The 17,847-nt window shown below is 35.7% G+C and overlaps 1 protein-coding gene across 7 annotated transcripts in view; it reads left to right on the top strand.

Moving 5' to 3' along the window:
• LOC150101326 (tau-tubulin kinase homolog Asator-like) overlaps positions 1-17,847 on the top strand; it is a 324,567-nt gene that overhangs the window by 118,464 nt on the left and 188,256 nt on the right. For all 7 annotated transcript variants that reach the window (XM_090400432.1, XM_090400438.1, XM_090400431.1 and 4 more), the window contains one exon: positions 13,622-13,751. In XM_090400432.1, coding sequence (XP_090256558.1) covers positions 13,622-13,751 — 130 coding nt within the window. The remainder of the gene's footprint in view (positions 1-13,621; positions 13,752-17,847) is intronic.

Raw genomic sequence — 17,847 nt, 5'->3', positions numbered from 1 at the left:
GGTTAGTTGACAGTATGCTGAAATGAATAGGATGCCAGACAGTGACTGGGAGAGTTGAACATCAAGAATTATTTTTAATAATTTACTATTAGTAATGTACTATTACCATTTCTATCTAAAGATTTACATCATGAATGTGAAATCCATTAGTTGGTTCCATGGTTGGATGCAGAGATAAAATGAAGAGAATTATAGATATATATGGAAGAGTGAAGAAGTCAAAAATGAATGATGTTGGTATGTCTTAATGAAAGACTCACAAGTGACATTGTATGGGGATTCGATTAGAAGTGTGGTAAATGAAAAGATGCACAAGGTTTGTTTTCCCTGGAGGTAAAATGAATAGAGTGATTCAGGTGTTGGATATGAGGAGTAAGTGAGCAAAAGAGTTTGTGATGGTAATAGGAACAAATGACTTTACTGGGAACAAGGACAATGTAAGATTAGATATCTGGAGGTTTTAAGAAGGATAAAAGATAATAGTATGATAGGAAAGGTAGTCAGCACACTATGCAAGTATGACAATGATAAGATGAGATGTAGAGCAAGGATTATAAATGATATGTTAGCAGAAACGTATGAAGAGAAAGGAGTTTAGTTTGTGTGAAATGAGTTTGAAGATCAAATTGAACTCTATAAGAGTGATGGACTGCATTTGAATGGTGTAGGTCATTTGGAGAGACTGCTGCTGGAAGGGAGGCAGTGAGTGCAGAGAATGAATCTGAGCAAGTAAGAAGCAATGTGAAAGAGCAGGAAGGAGAGATTGAAGTGGTGCTTATGAATGAAGAAGTAGGCAGCACGAGTGTAGAGAATGAGAGAACAAGTGTCCAAGACGAACACAGTTTTAGATATGTTGATGATCAAAGAGTATGTGAATGCATATGTAGACAAGAAGGGAATGGGATGACCTGGGAGGTAGAGAAAACAGTTGGATTTGAAGAATGTTCTTCTGGGATGAGTAAGGAGAAAAAGAAATGGCTCAAGGAAGGTATAGAGAAGCCACACCTAATAAATGGTATCAGAGAAACTTGGTATAAAACCAGGAATGAGCTGTTATGTTTATATACGAATGCTAGAAGTATCAGAAACAAGGGAAATAAAATGATTGTATTAATTGAGTTCATTCACTCAAAAATTGTTGGAATAAGTGAGACATGGCTGGATGAGGATAACATCTTGACAGGAATAGAAATGGAAAGATATTATGTATTTTGTGAAAGGAAAATAGTTGCAGTAGTTTTGAAGCAGTATGGTGTTGAGACAGAGGTAAATAGAATGAAATACTTAGATGTTACTATAGACCTGGTAATGTGGAGGGGAGTGACCATGAAATGTATATGCAAATTAACCAAGTAAATATGAAAAGGATGATTTTAATTATGGCAATATAGATGGGGATGAGATTTCAACCTGAAGTAAACAAAATGCATTTCTTAAGTTTTCGAGGGACCACTACCTCACGCACTATGTAACAGAGGGCACACGAGGATTTGAGGGAATTGGATTTGATCATCACATCAGAGGATGTTATAAATGAGGTGTCAAATCTCCCTCCAATTGGTGAGACTGACCATGAAGTGATTACCTGGATGGTTGTCAACCATGTTAGGAAAGGGCATATGTGGAACTACAAGGCTGGTGATTATGAGAAGCTCAGGAGACAGCTTGCAGCTGTAGAATGGAATGAGGAGTTGGGTGGAAACAGTGCCGTGGGTAGGAGGCCCCCTTTTGCAAAACTTTTTTCAGCACCCCCATAAAATTCCATGAAAAATTTTTGCGAAAAATTTTACTTTGTTAAAAGTACAAAACAGTTTATACGCATACATAAAAATAAATGTTATTTAACAGTAGTAAAACATTGTAATCACTGAAATTCATTAATAAGGAATTTTTAATAATAAAAATTTTCAAAAATTTTTATTCCTTGATATATAAATACAACAGAATATATATATACTAGGGGGGCTTGTCCCCCTGATGCTTACAGCGCCCCCCCCCCCAAGTTCCGGATGGGTAGGCCGGTTCTCCTTGAATTCTGATAACTCGAATTTTGAAGACTTGAAAGGGGTTCCTTCCTCCGGGTCCCAACCTCCCCGAGTTCTGGACTGGTAGGTCGGTTCTCTTTGAATTTTGAAGACTCGACAGGGGTCCCCCCCCCTGAGTTCCAGACTGGTAGGCCTATTCTTCTTGAATTCTGATGCCTCGAATTTTGAAGACTCGACATTCAGGGTAGCCCTGAGTTTCAAAACGTTTCAAAAAAGGTTACAAAAAAAGCTTATCATTTTATATTATAGAGTAGATATAAACAAAAATTACTTTTATTTTAATATAAAAAGAAATATTACATAAAGATAATTTGGAGATATGATTTTATTTATATAACAATTAGGATAAATGTAGATTTATTTTATATATTTATCCGTCTTGCTTTAGCCGCCACAAAATTTTTAGTGATATCTTTAATATCTAATGAATCCATAATATTATTTTCAACTGATATAATTGATAAATCTGTTAGATGCTCTCCAGACATTGTTGACCGCAAATAATTTTTTATTGGTTCTAGTTTTGAAAAACTTCTTTTCCCTGATGCTACGGATATTGGTAATGTTAAATAAATACTCATCACGATCGCAGTATTCGGAAACGGGTCGGTTAATTTATTTTCATATATATAATTTAAAACATCCTGAGGAGCCGACTCTTTTTTAATAAAGCATTTCAATTCCTCAAATAAAGTCATACCATCAATATCGCGATTGTCGGAATCTTGATTGTTTCTCAGTTTTAAGTGCAAATCTTTACAATGCTTCATTAAATCTTCATCGCTCCAATCTTTTAATTTGCTAATGTCTCTTATAACTTTAAAGTGCTTGCTATGTTGTTTTAAGAGTATGAATCTTTTCGTGACTGAAGTTATCGAAATTCGTGTCCAAAATCGCGAAGAAAAAATTTATTTTAAAATTTTGTTTAGGATCATGCGTTGTCTCATCTGATGCTTCGTAACCAGCGATTTTTGTTTTTGTTCTTTTGTGAATGTCTGGAAAAATAGGATCAATATTAAGATCTTTTGCTACTTCTTTTGCAGTTCTAATAATATTTTCAAAATATTTATCTGTTCGGTGAGTATTTAATTCTTGTATAACATAATCAAGATTTTCTGTAATTTTTCCTATATCAAATGTTGGATTCTGCACTATTTTGCTTGCAACATTTACGAGACTTAAGATTTCATACCAAACATGAACAGAGCAAATAAATTTAAACAAATATTTGAAATTAAGTTGTCTGCCTGAACTCTAGAATTGATATCTTATATAGTTTGATCTTTCGTAATATCATAAAGAGCCTGGTAAATTTCCTTGATATTATTTTTAAGTGGCTTTGTTGCTTCTACTCTACTTTCCCACCTAGTAGCAGAAAGTGGTTTCACATTTAAAACACAAATGTGTTTTTTTAATATAGCCCAACACTTAACAGATATTGAAAAATAATTAATTCCTGTATTAGCCCAAAAAAATTTAGTTTCACAGAATATATTAACTGCATCATTAACTACCAAATTTAATTAATGAGCCGCACATGGAATAAAAAAAAGCCCTTGAATTTATTTCAAGGATTTTTTTCTGCAGTCCATTATGTTTGCCTTGCATATTTGAACCGTTATCATAAGCTTGGCCGCGTAAATCCGAAATGTTAATATTCAATAATTTTAAATATTTTTTTATAAATTGAAATAGTCCTTGCCTAGTGGTATCCTCTACAGATTGAAAACCCAAAAAATGTTCATGAATTTCTGCTATATTTGTATCTTTATTTTGATTGACAAATCTAATAACAATATTTTTGTTGAAAGTTTATTTTTCACTTGGTTAGAGTATAATGAATTTAGTTTAATCCTTTATCCAAGTGTGAGCAAACAAAGTTTGTGCCTGAAAGTATCTTCAGGACTGGGGTAAGGTGGTACAACATCGGGACAACTTGTTGCAAAGGTGGAGCAAGATACCAACACTCCTATCTCAGTATCTCCTATAATGCAAAGCACATCTCCTTGCGGATATGTCTAATGTTATGCATTAAGGGAAGGGCCACTACCCAGACTAGTTTTGACCTTTATTGAGGTCTCTTCAGTGGGAGCCAGTCCTGAAGATACTTTCAGGCGCAAACTTTGTTTGCTCACACTTGGATAAAGGATTAAACTAATAACAATAGATGATTGTTCTGTGTGGCTTATATCCGGAGTAGTGTCAAGAATTAATGAATAATATTTCGCCTATTTAACCATTTCTAAAATTTTTTGTATTTTATCACATAAATAATGAGCAGTGTTCCTTTTTTGTGATGTTTGGATGCGATGCAAGTGTTCCGCCATTATCGAATCAAATTTAGCAACAGTTTCTACTAACTTTAAAAAATTGCTGTTATTTTCAAAAAGTTTTTGTGAAGAACCTCTAAAAGCTATACACTGTCTTGATAAATATTGTATTATGTAGATTAACCATTCTATAACAGATTGCCAATATTTTTTCTCAATTTCGTATAGTCTTTTTTGTGTGTAATCAATAATGCATTTCTTAATCAACAACATTTTAAGTTCGCTGTATTTTGAACAGTTTTTAATGTGCGCAGAACTTGTCTCATGTATTTTTAGTATATGACTCAAATGTTGCCAATCGTTACAACCGTATTCATTAGTAAGTTGGAAATTTTGAGTACCAAATATTTTGCAATAATAACAGAAAACCGAATTTTGCGATTCTGAATAAATTAATAACTTCGTAAAAGTTTTTCTCCATTTGCTAAAGTTAGATAATAGTATGAATCAGAAAACTTGCCGCTAGATTCATCTTTGGGAAATTCTTTATTTACTACTTGATGTGAGCAATGCTCAACTAAACAATCTCTAACTTTGGTAGTTATATGATTTGGCCAAGTACCTGGATCATTAACATTAAAATTTAAAGTAAAATTTGAAGTTTCGTGTTTTCTCTAAATCGGAATCCAATATTTCTTCTGCTGCAACTTCTGTAGACAGTCCTGTCAGGCCAGTTTCATATTCGCATATAACATTTGTTTCTTCTTAGTTATCTTGTGTCTTCTCTTTTTCTGTAGTAGAGCTACATGGAGTACTTGCGTTGTCAGAACTTTCTGTTCTTCGTTTTTTATGTGATCCTGAAGTTAAAATTTATTCAGCGATCCAGCCAATTTATGTTCCAGTTGTACTCGTTGCAATTGTCTTTTCCTGTTTTGTGCACCAGATAACTTCTTTGGCTTTTTTCCCCGACATCTAGGGGTTAACACACTTGGTTAGACTTTAAATTAAGAAGAGTGTTAAAAGTTTTCCACCAAAATAAATAATTTCTGAAATTTTCCCTTTTTTTATCTTTTAACCCCTTAATCAACTATTATTTTTAAGGTGAATGGCCCAAGACTGGCTATTTTTTTTTATTACAAAAATTGATTTTTTCAGAGGCTTTGAATAATAAATATGCTTACATTTTAGGTATTTTTTGAAAATTAACATGTAGAGATATTAGCCACTGATTGATTTCTCAGTGATATTTATTTAATATTTTTTACATTCCAGTAATTGTTTAATAATTCAGAAATTTCTAGAATATTAGAATTATTTATTAAAGAAATTAGTATAAGGACCCCAACCCCAATGTCTTCAAACCAGAACAAGAACAAATATATAAATAAACCTCTTATAGAAAATTATTTATTTTCTAGATGTCTCCCCAACATAAGATAAAAATCTTTTGTTTTCAAAATAAGATAATTGACTAAAATGAAACAATTTAACTGATTTTCAAACTTAGCAAAAATAAAGGGTGTCCCAAAATTCACGCAAGATTTTAATTTAGCGCCATTTGTGCGGTAAAGTGTTGCCAACGAGAAAAAAAGACACGTGGCAGCTGACAGTTCAGGGTTATTAAAACTGGAGCGCTACACACGAAAGAACAACTCATTTTCATTGTTAAGCAATATTTTAAAAATAATGAAGGTTTGGCAGCTATAGTTTGCAATTTTCTTACAAAATATGGTCAGAATAGTGATTTAACTTCATCAACTGTGAAAAGATTAATTAAAAAATTCAAGGAAACTGGATCAATTAGTGATCATATACACTCTGGCCGTCGTTCAACAGAAAACGTCGAAGCAGTTTGTGAGGGTGTTGCTGAGCGTCCAGGAACATCAATTCGGCACCGTGGTCTTGAATTGGGCATTTCAAGAAGTTCTCTACAGTGTATTCTCATGAAAGATTTGCATCTTTATGCTTACAAAGTTCAATTGCTCAAGAACTGAAGCCTACTGACCACACACAGCGAAGAGAGTTCATTGAATGGATTATGGAACAACAACAAGTGGATGCTTATTTTTCGAACAAAATCATATTCAGCGATGAGGCTCATTTTCATCTTGATGGCTTCGTTAATCGACAAAATTGTCGCATTTGGGGTTCAGAAAATCCACGAGTGATTGTTGAGAAACAAATGCATCCACAACGGTCACTGTTTGGTATGGATTTTGGGCTGGAGGCATCATCGGTCCATTCTTCTTCGAAAATGCGGCTGGTAAGGCAATAACAGTTAATGGTGCTCACTATCGCGACATGATAATCCAGTTTTTTGTGCCTAAATTGCAAGATATGGATGTGGACGAGATGTGGTTTCAACAAGACGGGGCCACTTGCCATACAGCCTGAGAAACAATTCAATTACTGCATGAGTCATTTCCTGGTCATGTAATTTCCCATTTTGGTGATCAGAATTGGCCGCCCAGATCATGTGACTTAATGCCGTTGGACTTTTTTCTTTGGGGCTTTTTGAAGTCTAAGGTTTATGCCAACAAGCCCACGACCACTCTCCTTGAAGGAGGAAATTGAGCGCTGTATCAACGAAATTCAGCCACATTTATGCAAAACGGTCATGGAAAATTTCGACAAAAGAGTGTGTATGTGCCAGCAAAGCCGTGGAGGCCATTTACCCGATATTCTATTCTATGCATAACCCTGTACTGTATACTTTATGAATCAATAAGAAATTACAATTTTTAATTAAAAACCTGTGTTTTCTATCATTTTATTTTGGGACACCCTGTATAATTGACTTACTTACTTTACGTGAATAATCAAATTCACAAAAAAATTTACTGAACAGCAATAAATATGTTTTATAAAACAAGGCAACTGCACAGTAACACTGTAATGCATAAAATGAAATGATGCAAAAATACACCAAAAAGTATCAAGAAGGGCCCTGCAGTATGTGTAAACAAACAGATCATCTAAAGAGTGTTATAGCTCATAAATCACCTATGTTTATTAATTTAATTTGTTCTGCGTCAGCCTGATGCACCGATAGTCTACCAAGCATATATACAGGATTTTTAGCTATGGTCCCTCAGCTGATTAATATGTTTAAAATTTTGTCTCTCAAAAATCCAAAAATAAGTACACAATTAAAATCAAAGTCAAAAATTATCCAAAGTTACTTAAACGCAGAATACACAATACACTCAATATGTTTCACATTCAAAATTGAAATGACACTGAAAAAAATGTAACAAGTGCATATTTGGATAGACACTATTTCGTCTATCCAAATTCGAAGCGGAATTTAAGAAAACGAACATCATAATATACACCTATGTTTCTGACTAAATATTTGGATAGATCAGTGTTTCTGGAACTTCAGAAACACCGATCTACCCCTTCTTTAATTTTCATTATTACCAAGTACCTTTTCAAAATATCCTTATCAAAATAAGAATAATAAATAAAAATACATTGTAAATGTCTGTTTTATTTGAATTTAGATGTACATTTAAACAAAAAAAAAATTTATTTTTAATAGAACAAAATTTATAAAGATACTATACATTTCTACTTGATATAAATAATTTTTCATCAATGAGACAAGTGAAATTGCGTATTTCTATATCTGCTATATTGCTCTCTTTTGTGCGTTTTATAAATCTAGTCTAACCAATAATCCATACTTAAGAATTTGAAAGCTAAAAAAATTGCTGTATTTACTCGACTATAACTCTCACTTTTTTCCCAAAATGAAAGCTAAAAAATCGTGGTGTGAGATATATGCGGGGATTTCGTAAACTAAAGTTTTCAGGAAAAAAAAAACTGAAAATGGGTATGACTTACCAAGTAGCTTCTATTCTCCATCACTTCTTCTGTCCTCGAGAGTGGTTTCCTTGTATGCAATCAAAGTTATCTACCCAAATAGAGTCATCTTCTTTCCCATTATATCAAGCAAAAATTACCAGTAATTTAAGACTTGAGATACGTAATGAACAATCCTTGACAAATTACTAATGAGAAGTGAAAGATGTGTGCGATTGTAGGCCAGTAGAGAAAAAGCAACTATTAAGAAGTGCATATGATTGGTGCGGTATTAACAGAAGGTCGCACGACCCAAACAAAACAAGCTGAAAATTGAATTGAAATGCTAATTCTCTTAAACCAATTTCCATATCTGAAATGTATTCGCTATAGATTTCTTAGTTTTAACACGTTCATGACGGGGTAGTGTCAAGCTAAACTATATGTTGCACCTGCAACGTGGTTTGCTCCAGTCTATGCAGCAGTTTCTGTTGGAGGGGAGATGTGATTATTAGTTGTCTCTAATTGCACTATTTGTTGAGAAATATATTACACAGTCTGCAAATGTCTGTGAACCTTATTCAGTGACATGATAAAACTAATTGTTTTTCATGTTTCTGCAGTATAGTTGCTGTTGTGGAGGGCATATGTGTTGTTTACTGCAGGGAGTAAAATGTGAAAGTTGGGGGGTGGGGATAGTGATTTGCAATTTGAGTAGAATTCATGCATAATATAATTTAATATATATATACTAGGGGCTCCATCCCCTGACGGCTATGCACCCCCCCCCCCCAAGTTCCGGACTGGTAGGCCGTTCTCTTTGAATTCTAATAACTTGAATTTTGAAGACTCGAAAGGGGGTTCCTTGCTTGCCCCCCCCCCTCGACCATCCCCCAAGTTCCATACTGGTAGACCAGTTCTCCTCGAATTTTGAAAACTCGAAGGGTTTTTATATGATAATTTATAGGTTGTTTCCTTAAGTATATAATAAGCGGGTTCTAAAATGTTTAGTTTTAGTATGTATGACTGTAATTTTTTTATGAATAAAATATAATAAGCACATATTTAACTGTTAGTGGAAACTGGCACCTTTTTTATTTGCTAAACTAAGCGCTGTATTTTTGTAAAATGTCATGTTGCAGTAATACTGCTGAACGAGCACCCTTATTAACACGTTCATTGCCAATCGCGATATCGCGTGATGCGAGACCTCACCAAACAGTCGATCACGCGTTATCGCGTGGACGACGCTATCAAGTAAAAAAAATTTGGCCACCACACGAAATTCCAATTTTCAGCTTGGCAATGAACGTGTTAAACAGCAGATAGAGGCAGGCTGCCTCTATGCTACACCATGTCGATGGTACTGGGCAAAGCACAGTGTAAGAATGAATTCACAGTCTGTCTTAAACTAACAGTTTTCACTAAAAATATAATAAACAATCGAGAATATTTATACAATTTTCGCTGAGTCGATGCTTACTCTGTAAAATAAAATCTGTGGTAATATTGATAATGTTTCACTTCAAACAAATTATAAAAAGCTGGCAATGTATTAAGTTAAAAATGTTGTTAGATTATTAAGAATTCATAATAATTTGACTGATTTAAAATTTCATTTTTATTGCATTAACTATAATTTGTAATTGTGATGTTTGTATAGTACGATATAATTCAAGAATAAGAAGATATGTATATATATATATATTTTTTATTATTATTTCCCGTGGTGAAATGGCACCCCTATCTTCAAGCGCCCCTGTGTGCCGCACAATCTGCACAACCGCACGGCTCGGCCCTGGGTGGAAAGGAGATCGATGCTGCTTGGGTGATATAATCAAGAACTACTGTATTTACTCTAACATAACTCATCCTTGTGTATATCTCGGACCTCTGATTTTACTTTACGAAAAAAGAAATTAAAAACTCTTGCATATAGTTCTCATATGAAAAAAGTTTAAAACTTTCAGAAATAGATAGTGAATGTTATTATGGCAGTTTACAGCTATTTTGGAATTCAGTTGAAGAAAATCAGAATTTCAACTCAACAATCGTCTGTCATTGAGTTGTGCGATCTTTTGTTAATACCATACCATCATATGCATAGAGATGGAAGGAACCAATAGAGGGAATGTGGTAGTGAGAGCATTGACTTTTACTCGTTTTTGGATTGTGCAGGGGTGGATTAAGAGACCATTATTAGAACTGTTGTGCAACTGGATTTTCAGAGCTTGGAACATGATTTCACCAGAAATAATTAATTGCTAAAGCATTGTCGCTAAAAAAATGTAAATATATCACATGATGAAGGTTATCAGCTGATCGCATAAATAACAGTGATAATTAATTTAAACTCGTTCATTTATGAATAATGTAAGCAATTATAAATTACAATTAATACTGAGGATCTAATTATAAACATCAATTTTGTTTAATCCTGAAAAACTTTAGTTTCTGAAAATCCCTGCAATCTCGCACAACATGGTTTTTTAATTTTGATTTTGGTGAAAAAAGTGCGAGTTATATTCAACTAAATACAGTATCTAGTAGAAGCAATGTCCAAAGTTATTCCAAGGGTCAGAAGGTTAAATAAGGTATTTGTGAAATGGATGAATGAAGAGATTAAGCATACATTTGTGTAAGCAAAGTGAGGAATTGAAGTATGTGTCAGGTCGTGAGATAGTTATGGTTGAAGAAAGCCAGAATGTGAGTGAAAATAGTGGCTTGATAGGGAATCGTGATGTATTACAAGATGGCAATGAGAGCGGTGTGATCAAAGAGAGAGTGAAAGCAACCATACAGAGAGAGAAAATGGTTTAAATGATGAAAAAAATGAGGAATTATTTGTATGGAGTGAGATCTCTAAGTTGTGTGCAGCGGCAGTTGGAGTACCTGCAAAACTCTTTCCAGAGTGCCTCAGCTAACGGAAATAAACAAGTGTTTGAAAGGAAAAATAAGCGTAAGAGCGGGAGAGTTTCTGAAATGAAGGAAAGAGTGTTGTATAGTGACTCGTTATTAAGAGGAGTGATAGATGGGAGTTTAACTAAATCGTACTTACCGGGTGCGAAATTTAAGGATGTAAGTGAGAGTATTAGAGCGCAAAAACAGATGGTGAAAGAATTGATAGTTGTGGCAGGTACGAATGAATTGAAAGGAGATAAATTTTTTATGAGAGAGGACTTGAAAGTATTGTTAAAGGTAGTGAAAGAAAACAGAGTTAGCATGGTGAGTCTGTTGCAGGAGTATGACAGAGAGGAGTTTAGGAGGGCCATAATCACAAATGACTTTATGCACAGGTTATGCAGATGGTGTGGTGTGGAACGAGTTTGATGGGCGAAAGGATTTATACAAGATGGATGGCCTGCATTTGAATGGATTTGGTGTGTGGAGACTGGAAAAAGTGTTGCTGAATGAAGTGAAAATGGATGTGCAGAACCAGGGAAACTAGAACTACCAAGGAGTGGGGGAAGTGGATATGCGGACATCAGTGAGACAGTTGAGTGTAAGAATGTATATAATGTACCTGAGCCAGTACTAAGGACAAGAAATCAGAATGGGATAGTTAGAATAATGCATCAAGATAGGGGTGGGACAAAGGGACCTCTGCATTTCATGTATACTAATGCCAGGAGTATTAGGAACAAGAAGGAAGAATTTTTGGCTTTGATTGGCTCTTCCTGGCCACAGATTATTGGCATTAGTGAAACATGGCTGACGGAAGATGATATAGTTAGTGGGATAGAATGTGTAGATTATAGTGTGTTTAGGGAGGGACAGAGAGAATAAAATTTAAAAGATAACAAACTTTTAACACGAGAGTTTGGTATGAGAGTATGAACAAGTAATTAGGATGAAAAAAGGAATCTGTTGGTGTTTCATGAACAGCTGGATGTCATAGTCTTTGGGGAAAAACAATACGGGAAGGATTTCTCTAAAACAGAGATTTTATTAGAAATTATTATTTTGGACTTGTTGTGCTAAAATATTTGTCTTATATGTTTCCTGCATTTATAGAACATTTACAGAATAGAAATGGTAATATTGTGTTCCTGTGTATTAAGGGAGTGAAGGAGGGGTAATAGGGCAATGTAGTATTTTATCTATTTTGTGGGAATTGTAGCCATTGGCAAAGAACATATGGTGCAGATATTTAAGTGCTGTGGATAGAGCTGTATCGTTAGAACAAATGGCTCTGGCTCTCTCTCTCTGTGTTTTTAAAATGGCATACTGTTGGACTAGTTGATGTGATTGTTTATGTAGATATCTTCCTGTGTGTGTGTCGGTTTTCTCTAAATGGGAAAAGATGTGATCCATTTGAAAGGCAGGTGACAAAGTCAAGAACGGGTGAACAGTTATTAGATCTTTTTCTACTGTGAAGTGGATTTTAGGATGTTGGCTGTTTAGGTAGGTGACAAACTCTTGCCATATGGCCCCATGAATGAGTTTATCACCTACCTAAACAGCCAACTTTGTTTTCAAAGTGTTCCATGTAACACGACATTTCCATTTCTATTCCCTACTGATATATTGATATATCTATTCTGATCTATTCCATTTCTATTCAGAGGGAATAGAATTGGAATATATCAGAAAAGATTTCCAAAGTACTGATGAAACATGGCCTACACACCACATTCGAACCTCTTGTTAAATTAGCAACTCTGATCTGCTTGTCTGCTCGCCTAAGGATAAACTTCACCCTCTTTCACACCTTAGAGTGTATAAAGTTACCTGCGACTTGGTCTGCTGTGAGCAGACAGAAAGATCTGTTAACATCTGCCTGTAAGAACATAAAACATACCTTTGCTGCCATTATTATGGCAAGTCAGGACTGGCAGAACATGCTTTGGACACTCCTTCACACAGGATAAGATGGAAGAAAACTAATGTGCTATTTAGAAGTTGTTATAGATCCGAAAGATTATTTTTTGAATCGGCCATGGTGGCCATGAAGAATTCTCCTAACCTGAACAAATATGGTTGCATTAATTTTCCAAAAATTTGGGAGACTGTTATCTTAAGAGCAACTCCCGCACAGCTGCAGTTTTTTTTTAATATTTTTTTTACAAATTGGAGGGCATCAAAATAGGACTTTAAATATTTTGTCCATTACAATTGTGTTGTCTCACTTATTCATTGTTGCGTTTACATGCTGTGTTGTGCTCTGATGATGCTGATTTGAAATTCAGTGAAATAAAAGCAGTTAATAAAACATCTTTTTTAAATTGTTCGTTTAGTGTTGTTAATAACGTTAAAAATAAGTCATGAATAACATCAACACCTAAGCTTATCTCTTAGATTAGCATTTTGCTATCTGTTATTTGCAATTTTTCCAATTAACAAAACTCCAGTTCTAACATACGTGTCACTGTACCGTAATTGGTAAAAAATATGCTTCCTTAAAGAAACATTTACTAGGAAAATTGCATGATTCTTTTTCTTTATAACAGTTTGGAATGTCATTTTAATATTCTGTAACTGGCTTAATTTATTTTTCAGATACATCTGCAATGGAGATGTTGCGTCCTATGAAGAGGATGATAACAATAATTACTCCAGTTTCTCTATCACTATGACAAGTGAAGATCTTCTTCAGCCAGGTCATGTAGTAAAGGAAAGATGGAAAGTGGTAATTCTCTGTCAAAACATACATTTCCTTAATAATTATAAGCATTGCCAGGACCAATTATTTTGTTTTTTAATATCATTATTTGTGTAGTCAATGCTTGCTCACTCTGTGAATATTTATATCTTCTGTGTATATAATTTCATCGTGTCTAAAACCAAAGGATGGACACTGTTTCTGAAGATTACAATTGCAAATTCAGACGAATCAGCTTGTGATGATTTGTATAACTGATAATTTTAAGTAGAAAGTGGATACATATTAAAATTTTCAAATTTCATGCAAAGGGATATTCATGCTAGGTATGATAGTGATGAGCTGAGCAGGACAGCAGTAAGATTAAATAACATAATAGCTAGAATGTGTCAGAAGAAAGGATTGGAATATGTGGATGCTTGGAGGGTGTTTGAGGATAGAAAGGAATTGTATGCGAGAGACTGCTTGCATTTGAATGAGGAAGGAAGTAGGCATCTGGAAAGATTGCTGTTCTGAATGAGTCGGTGTGTCAATGCAGGGAAACTAGAATACCCAGGGTGGATGGTAGCAGGGGTGACCTCTTGTGGGAATGGGTACTTAGGAGAAGGGGGAACGACATCAGATAACACTAAGCCCAGTGGAGTCTAGAGGGGATAATGCGGTATAGAAACAGCGGCATTTTTATGCTTTATACTAATGCCAGGAGTATCTGGAATAAAAGAGAGGAATTGGAGCCGCTGATAGCATCAGCCTGGCCAAAGATTATTGGGATCACTGAGACGTGGTTGACAGAAGAGGATATAATAACAGGAATACTTGTAGAAAGGCTTATACGCTGGTTGCACATAATTATTAATTGACTTAAGGAATTCACAACATACAATAGAATATAATTAAATTAAACTTTAATATATATTTCCAATATTTTGGCAACGTCATGTTGCCATTTTCAAAGGAACTTACAATAAAGACACGTGCATGCAAGCACTACATACAGTAAATGAGGACGAAGCAGGAAGCTATCGTTTCTCCTAAATGTCCTGATGTTGCCCCCTAGCGTGCTATGTAGGTATTCTTGGCTGTTGGGCTGAAGGTCTCATGATGTATGTCTCCCAAATTTGGGGCAGTCTCATGCAACCAAATTTGTTGAGGTTTGTCATCTTTCTTAGGGCTGATTCCATGAAAAGTCTTTCAAACTTGAACTTGCTATGGTGTATTACTGTGGCTTTCTTCCACCGTATTCTGTGGCGTGTATCCACAGCATGGTCTGCAAGACCAGAGTGGCTCTACTTGTGAAACCAGATGTAGTCCTTGTGTTCTGAAATGCTGATATTCGCTGTCCTGCCTGTTTGGCCAAAGTAAGACAGATTACAGATGCAAGGGACCTGGTATACACCAGGTAGGTCTAGGGGAGGTCTTTAGTGGAGCGGATAAGGGATGCCAATTTTCTATATAGTCTGTAACAAGAGGTCAAGTCATGTTTTCTTAAGATTTTGGTAATTTTTTCCGAGGTGCCTCAGATGTAGGGAATGGTGATGGATTTAGAGTAATCCTTGTTGTGAAGGGGGGGGGGTGGTTTACTGGTTTCAATATTTTTTGGATTTTTTTTGGTGGGGGGTAGCCATTGGGTGAGAAAGTGTTGAGGATGTGATTTAGTTCAGTGGTTAGGGCATTGTCATTTGTACAGATTAGTTTCGCCCTGTTGTATAGTTCCTTAATAACTCCATATTGTTGTGATGGCGGGGGGGGGGGGGATTGTTGGTGAATGTATCTGCCTGTATGGGTGGATTTTCTATAAACAGAGAAAACTAAGGTTCCATCAGGTTGGCGGGTGACTAGTCTGTCTAGAAAAGGGAGGCTGTTGTTTTCCTCTTTCTCTAGGGTGAACTTGATTCTGGGGGTGTTGGTTGTTTAAGTGTGTTAAGAAGGAGAGGAGTGTGTCAGAGCCATGAGGCCAAATAGCGAACACATCATCAATGTAGTGAAGCCATATGGTTGGTTTTTATGGAGCAGAGTTTAAGGTTTTCTCTTCAAAAGTCTCCATAAAGAAGTTGACCAATGGTGGGGAGAGTGGTGAACCCATTCCCTCTATTTATTTGTAGAATTTTCCCTGAAAAACGAAATAGCCTGAGTTCTTTGTGAACTGAAATAGGGCTGAGATATCGGGAGGAAATTTAGCTTGGATTAACTCTGTTTCATTGAGTGGGACATTTGTGAATAAGGAGGAGACATCAAAACTGACCATTATGTCAGTATGTTGGAGTGGAAGGTTTTCTATGCTGGCTTTGAAGTGGGCTGAGTTTTTTATGTGTGATGGTGTGTTGGCAGTATAGCATGTGAGCGATTAGGCTAAATGTTTAGCTATTTGTATGTGGGGGAATCAATGCCATCCACTATCGACCTCAGCCCTAAGAAACATGCCAAACCTTGACAAATTTAGTTGCATGAGACTGTCCCAAATTTTGGAGACATACATCATGAAATATTGGAAATATATATTAAAGTTTAATTTAATTATATTCTATTGTACGTTGTGAATTCCTTAAGTCAATTAATAATTATGAATAACAGGAATAGAAGTAGCAGGGTACAGCATTTTTCGGCAGGATAGGAAGGGAAAGCATGGTGGTGGAGTACTGCTTATAATAAGTGACCACTTATGTCCTCTAAGAGTGGAGGCTTTGGAAGGCAGTGACACTAATGATTTTGAAAGCATATGGTGTGAGGTAAAGGTGGGCAAGACAGGATATTTAGTGGAGTGTTGCTACAAACCAAGGAGCACAGAGGGTGGGGACTAGGAGATGCTTAGACAGTTGAGCTTGGCAAGTGCAGGAAGAATGATTATTATGGGAGATTTTAACTACAGCAGTATAAATTGGGGAGAGGAAGGTGCATGTAGCAATAAGGGAATGGAATTTCTAGAATTCTTGAGGGGCAAATGTCTTAGGAAACAAGAGGTTCAAGAGTTTTGGATTTGGTCATAGCATCAGAAGAGCTGATAATAATTGAGATGACATCTCTCCCCCTTGGAGAGAATGACCATGTGGTTTTGACTTGGAAGATGAATAGACATGCAGGAGTGTCAGAGAGATGGGAACGTATGTGGAATTATAAGGCAGGTGATTATAATAGTCTTAGATATCAACTTGGGGAAGTTTCATGGTGGGAGGAATTGAAAGGCTGGGATATCATTAGTGCTTGGGAAATTGTGAAGGAATATTTGTTAGCAGCAATAGTAAGCTTATTCTACAAGTGAAGAAGAGAACAAAATTTGGTGTAAAGTGGATGACAAGCAATATGAAATAGGAACTGCAGGTGAAAAAGAGGTTATGGAAGAGATATAAGGAGAGGGATGGAGAGCAGATGCATGAAGAATATAAAACTCCTGCTAGGAGAGTGACTAGTATGGTGAGGAATGCGAAACTGGAATATGAGAAGAAATTGGCACTAAGATCCAAAGAAAATCCTAGGGAATTTTTCAGCTATGTGGCCAGTAGGAGGAGAAATGATTGTGGAAGAATGGCATTGCGGTATAAAAATAGGAATAGAGTGACTGATACAGTGGACATATTTGAATTGTTCAATGAACACTTAATTGGAGTATTTCATCCTGGAGTAGTAAATTTTAATACTAGAGGGATAGGGCAGGTTCAAGGTTTAGAGGTGCAGGAGGAGAATGTATTCCAAATACTGACTATTCTGGATGTCAGTAAAGCTGTGGAACTGGATGGTATTTCACCACAAGTTTTGAGAGAATGTGCTAAAGAACTGAGCTCCTTTGACCTGACTTTCAATGAAAGTCTGGCTAAGGTGCCCTGGGAATTGAAGGAGGGTTAGATAGTGTCATTGCATAAGGTCGATAGCAGACTGGAAGTGTCTAATTATCGGCCAATTTGTGTCATCAGTAGTTGTTAAAATCTTTTAGAAATTAGTGAGGGACCGTATACAGCATTGGGCAGATGAGAGTAATATTATCCGTGAGAGTCAACATGGATTTGTTAAGGGTCGCTCTTGTTTTACTAATATGATAGCCTTTTATAATAAAGTTACAAAAGCATTAGATGAGGGATAGGCATATACTGACATTTTCTTGGATTTAGCACAGGGTGCCACATGATAAGCT

The sequence above is a fragment of the Typopeltis vanoorti genome, chromosome 11 (assembly GCF_054136105.1).
Source record: "Typopeltis vanoorti isolate ZY-2024b chromosome 11, IOZ_Tvanoo_1.0, whole genome shotgun sequence".
Classification (NCBI taxonomy): domain Eukaryota; kingdom Metazoa; phylum Arthropoda; class Arachnida; order Uropygi; family Thelyphonidae; genus Typopeltis; species Typopeltis vanoorti.
This window is presented reverse-complemented; position numbering and strand designations above follow the sequence as displayed.